This window comes from Monoraphidium neglectum (genome assembly GCF_000611645.1).
Source record: "Monoraphidium neglectum strain SAG 48.87 unplaced genomic scaffold scaffold03906, whole genome shotgun sequence".
Taxonomy (NCBI): Eukaryota; Viridiplantae; Chlorophyta; class Chlorophyceae; order Sphaeropleales; family Selenastraceae; genus Monoraphidium; species Monoraphidium neglectum.
Window position 1 is genome coordinate 1 of NW_014009723.1, and position 5,413 is coordinate 5,413.

The window sequence follows — 5,413 nt, forward strand, 5'->3', positions numbered from 1 at the left end:
GCGCAGGGGGGGGGGGGACGTGGCGCGCGTGCAAAGCGCAAGGCAGTCCCGGCTGTGCGGTGAGATGGTATGGTTTGCTGGGCATCAGTCGCGAGCTGTGTACTGAGCGGGCAAGAGGGGCGTGATTGCGTGTGGGACATCAGCCGAAGCACAGACGCTTGTACAAAAGCGGGGGCTAACTAGGTGTGTGGCAAAGGACATTGTGATATTGAGCAGAGCGTGCGTGGTGCCACAATTCAGCGGGGTGACCATAAATGCCAGACACGCGGTGCCCAACACCCAGTGCCACGCACCAGGCACACAGGATGCCAAAGCCACTGTTCTCAACAGGCCCGTGCAGACTGCTCGCCGCTGCAAAGTTGCCCACAGGCTTGAGCTTGGGTTGGTCATGTTGAAAATTCAATCCGCTCAGGGGTGCCTCTTTTAAGCCTCGCGAGCACAGAAAACCAAGGGAACACCCAAAATCGCGCCGGACAAATCTAGGAGAACACCCATTAAGCTTTGCACTTCTCCACTGGTTCAGCCGGAATGCCTGCAGTACATGAATTCAGTGGTTTGAATGAACATCAGCTTGTCTTGTACTGTACCAAAACCGCTCCAAAGCAGCCTAAAAATGCACATCAACTTGTTTCTTTGTGACTGTGAAAGGTTCTGATCCAGTTGCCAGCCCTATCGCACACGCGTCATCCTTGCAAACTATCGATGGAGGTTTCAGTCCAGTATCTTCCATCAGATGGTGCATCCACACAGCCTCCCTGGACGTATACGAAGCTGCAAAATATTCTGCCCAAGCCGGGCTTGAGCCAGTTTCTCTTCCCTGGTGCTGGTCCAGTTGACAGCAGCCCCATTCCATCTCAGGACGTCGCCGTATGCGGACACGCCACTGTGTTGGTCACCAGCATGATTCGCATCAGATTAAGCCAGCATTTGTGTTCTGCTGTGCTGCGACTGGTTGCCATGACCAAGCCCATAGGTCCTTGAACCTTTTAAGAGGCGCACAACACGTACAGCCGCAAGCCAGGGAGTTTTGGTTGGTTGACTTGTATTTGCTGAGCACTCCAGTGGCAGATGGGGAATCCGGTATGCAAGCCGCAGCCAAACACATCAGAGATCCAACCAAATGGAGCAGGGGCAGTGCAGAGTATGGAGCCCTGGCGTGATGGAGCAGCTCTCATTGGGTTCCCTGCCCGCCTCGATCGACGCTCCCTGCGGACGCAGCAGTGCCTGCTCGAAAGCCGTACGGCTGATGGATGAATTTACACGTGGCAGCAAGCTGGGGCGCAAGGTGCGACCCGTGCGATGTTCGGGAGTCAGGTAATGTTGAAAACAAGGACGAACACAGAGCATGGCAGCTCGCTCATCAGCTGGCGGGCATGGCTGCCCATAAGGCGTGGCGCTGCTGCTGCCCAGGCACGCCGGCCTGCAAGCCGCCGCTGCACGGCAGCGCACGCCGCAGGCGCACGGGCCGCCTGCGATGCCGCCACCTACGATGGCGCGTCCCGCGCCGCGTCCCGACGCCGCGCGTCGGCCTGCCGCGGTGCACGCATAGAAGCAGAGCCGCCACCAGCCGCCCTGCCGCGCGCCAGCACTCGCTGGTTCTTCGAAAATGCCGCGCCAAAATGTCGCTAGTATGTTGTTCCCTCCGGCGGCTGTGGCGCAAGGGCGGGTTATTGGTAGCATAAGCTCTAGAGATACGCCCAGGTGCGGCTGCCTAATTCACTGGTGCCCGCAGTGCTGGCGAGAGAACGGCTCAGAGCATGCACACGCAAGGGCAAACCTGTCACGCACACGAGTGTTTGCCTGCACGCGGCCATGTGCCATACACAACGATCCCGTCATGGACATTGTGAAAGTGTACAAGCCTGCACACACATGCACACACACACACACTCTCTCTCTCTCTCTTGCACCAACACATGCGCACGTGAGCAAACGCATTAGCACATGCACACCACATGCAAATCAACAAACGCAAGCACAAACGCGCGCATGCATGCGCGACCAACAGCGCGCGCCCCGGCTCCTCACCTGCGGCAGCTTTTTGTTGGCGGGCGCGCACATCTCGCGCCGCAGCTCCGTGAGGATCGTCTCCATCGTGTACTCCCGCCGCCAGCTGCACAGCACCGGGAACCTCGACACGTCCACCGTGCCGTCCGGCAGCACGCACCCCATGTTGATCCGCGACTGGAAGCGGACCCGCGGCGGCCGCTCCGGATAGTTGAGGTCGCAGAAGAGCTTCAGGGTGTAGATGCGGCCGTCATGCACCGAGTTCGTGGGGCCGATGATGGTGCCCGTCCACTGGCGCATGAGCATATCGTCGGAGTCGTCCATGCCATAGCTGACCGTGCCGTCGCCGATGCCCTTCTCGCCCTTTTCCAGCTCCTGCATGCAGGCATGGCAGCCGAAGACGCGCACATGTTGCGGGGGAGCGAGCGCGGCGGGCGGCAGGATGGCAGGGCAGCTGAGCGGGCTGGCTGCATGTGAGGGCCAGCATGGTTGACATCCTGCTGTGGTGAGGCCACGGAACAAAAGAGGCGACGCTGCATGCCGCCGGCGAGGCGCCGCGCCGTGCGGCGAGGCCAGGCGCGGCGAGGCGCCGCGCGCCAGGGGGCGGCCCCGCCGATCAGGTGTCCCATGTGCTGGTCGCACTGAAAGCGCCAGATGGCGTCTGCTGCGATGTCCGGCTGCACAGTGTAGTGCTCCCAATGGTTTCTCCACCCAGCTTCTGCCCCCGCCTGAGGTCCGGGAGGCCACTGCTACTACTCTTGCGGTTATCAGCAACAATATCACTATGTCTAGATCGCACCTCCAGTAGTCTGAAGTTCCTGGGGACCGTGATGGACGCCATCGTGATCTGCTGCTCCCTGCAAGCTAGCTCCCCGATACCAGCGCTATCCCTAAGAGGCCTAGAAAGACTCGCGAGGCTAGATGAAACACGAAAGCGTGAGCGCCAGCCGAGCTTCCGACGTCTTCTTTGGCGCGGCCACGCTTTTGTAGGACACCTCTGGTACTTACGGCGCAACCTAGACGGCAACCTAGATTCTGAAAATAGGGACCAAAGAGCCAACGCGAACGTCAGGCGACGGGCATGAGGAGCACGAGGCGGGCAGCTTCGCCCCACCCAGACCCTTCATGGACAACAGTGAGTTGGCGGGCATCCTTTGCCACCGCATGATGGTTGAACCCGGATGACTGAGGCACACATGCGGTCCCCTTGAAGCGCTGTGCGGCATGTCACCAGCGTTCGGCCTGGAAAAGGGTCGAGAAACGCTTGGCAAACGCAGTCAATGTGCCGCGCACCATACGGTACTAAAGGCCCTTGCAACATAGCGGCAGAATCAAGTTCCGGGCCACTAATCGGAGAGATGGGTAGCAGCCATTGCAGTTTTGTATCGTGATTCCGTCATTCCCTTGCATGCCAACAGCATTGAGTGGACGGGCTGATGCTCAAATGGCTCATGCCCGCGAGGAGGGGGGCCGATACAAGCACCAGATAGAGGTTCTCTTAGCTCGCTGCATGCTGATGTCATAGACAGGTGGCGCAGCAGCGGGTTTGGTGCGTCGCAACCTTTGGATTATGGCTTTTTACATGCCAAGGCGCGTCCTCCGTCTGGGCCAGCCTGCAGCGCATCACGCTCGCTCAACTCCCACTAGCCACTCGCATGACTTGGAGCACGTCGCTGGGTCACCAGATGCACCACGTAAACCAATGTTTGCATGCTCAGCCCTGGAACAGCGAATATTCGGCAGCGCAGACCGCCAGCGGGCGGCTGGCTGCGCTGCGCAACACAATCGGGTGACCGCGCTTCGCTGCACGTCCACTTGCTGGGAACATTGTGCGCCTTGAAACAAGTAACATAGAAGTATACCTCAACTACCTTGGAGTCGTAGTCGGCCGTCACCGTCTCACCGGGGATCAAAGGAACAAGTGTGCGGCAAGCAGCGGAGTGCACAAAGCGAGTGGGGTATCCCTGCCCGTACCCGTTCCACCGGAACTCGTAACAGCCTATCGTATCAGACAATCGGACGGGATACACGAGCGCTTGTGACACTGCCACCATCGATGTGTTCTCAAGTGACGGTGCGCTTTGCGTGCTGTGTGCATGCACAAGCGCCCGTGGCGTGCAAGCCTTGAGTAGCCGTGCCACACACAGATTCAGGTTTTACAACGCAACAATTTTGGGTTCCAGAAAGCCTTGCCCGGCTACTGTGTGGCAATGATCTCGGGGTGTCGTATGCAGCATCAGCACGGTTTGTTCGCTTAAGGTTGACGCAAACATTATCATTCGAACGGTAGCAGAGGCAGAGCAGTTGGCTGCGGTGTTCAGAAGCAGCTGCTGCTCCGGGGCCATCCAAGCGGGCTAGGCCGCTTGGCCAGCTGCTGAAGGTTACCTAGCTTCGTCACCATGGTCGCGGAGATGCCGCCGGCCCCGGCGGGCGCGCTGGTGGCGGTCGGCAGCGCGCAGACGGCGGACGCGGCAAAGGGCGTCCACGATCTGGAGGCGATCAAGAAGCTCGCCACGCAGACAAAGGCCATCGGCGTCATCCTGCCGCCTCCTGACATCCGAGCGATCGTGGATAAGACCGCTCAGTTCGTGGCAAAGAACGGTGCGCGCGACGGCAGGAGCGCAGGGCGGCGTGAAGGTGTGCCGCAGGTCGCATTGCCAGCCATGCGCAGGACACCACAGCATCAACTTGAATGGCACCAGCAGTAGCAGCAGTAGTAGCAGCAGCAGCAGCAGCCACCGCCGCCGCCGGCGCAGCAGCAGCTCGCGGCAGTGGTGGCACGGAAGCCAGCTTGCGGCGTCGCTGCCCGCTTGCACGTAGCTTGCTTGCAGGGCGCGCATTTCGCGAGCAGCGCAGGCACCCCGCCGTGCCTGCACATGCACGCGCATCAGTTGGGGTGTGTTTGCTGTGTTGCGACTGGCCTGTCTCTGCGCTTGCGCGTGCCGGGTGGCAGACGCCCGCATCGTCGGCGGGGTGTTGCGCCGCGCTGTTGTCCCAAGAAATCCGCGTGCGCGGCCCCGGCGGGCGAAGCGCAGCAGCAGCCGCATCCAGGCGCCTGCCGGTCCCTGACCAGCGCATGTGGCTGGCAGCATGGAGCGGGTGGCGCCTGCAGCAGCGGCAGCAGAGCGGCTGAAGCAGCATTGGCAGATGGCAACGCTGCAGCAGCAGCAGCAGCAGCAGTAGCAGTATCGTCGCAGCAGCAGCAGCAGCAGCAGCAGCAGCAGAAGAAGAAGAAGCACAGTAGCAGCGTTATGGCAGGGGAAGCAGCAGCAGCAGCAGCAGCAGCAGCAGCAGGAGCAGCACAGTAGCAGGGGAGCTGCTGTGGCGCTACCGCCTGCGCACGCAAGGAGCCGTCCTCCGTGTCCATCATTGCCGACGCACGGTTCACGACACACAACTCACACAC

The 5,413-nt window shown here is 60.7% G+C and overlaps 2 protein-coding genes across 2 annotated transcripts; one reads left to right on the forward strand and one right to left on the reverse strand.

Annotated features, from left to right (window-relative positions):
* Positions 1–1,484: 1,484 nt before the first annotated feature.
* On the reverse strand, positions 1,485–2,388 carry MNEG_13566 (Ubiquitin-conjugating enzyme E2 variant 1C; the record flags this gene model as incomplete). The annotated part of the gene is made up of 2 exons (XM_014037961.1): positions 1,485–1,529; positions 2,029–2,388. 2 exons carry the CDS (start codon positions 2,386–2,388, stop codon positions 1,485–1,487), a joined length of 405 nt encoding a protein of 134 aa, XP_013893415.1.
* A 2,018-nt stretch (positions 2,389–4,406) lies between these two features.
* Positions 4,407–5,190, forward strand: MNEG_13567 (SF3A1 splicing factor 3a, subunit 1; the record flags this gene model as incomplete). The annotated part of the gene is made up of 2 exons (XM_014037962.1): positions 4,407–4,608; positions 5,120–5,190. The coding sequence occupies 2 exons, from the start codon at positions 4,407–4,409 to the stop codon at positions 5,188–5,190; spliced, it is 273 nt and encodes a 90-aa protein (XP_013893416.1).
* Between the last annotated feature and the right edge of the window lie 223 nt (positions 5,191–5,413).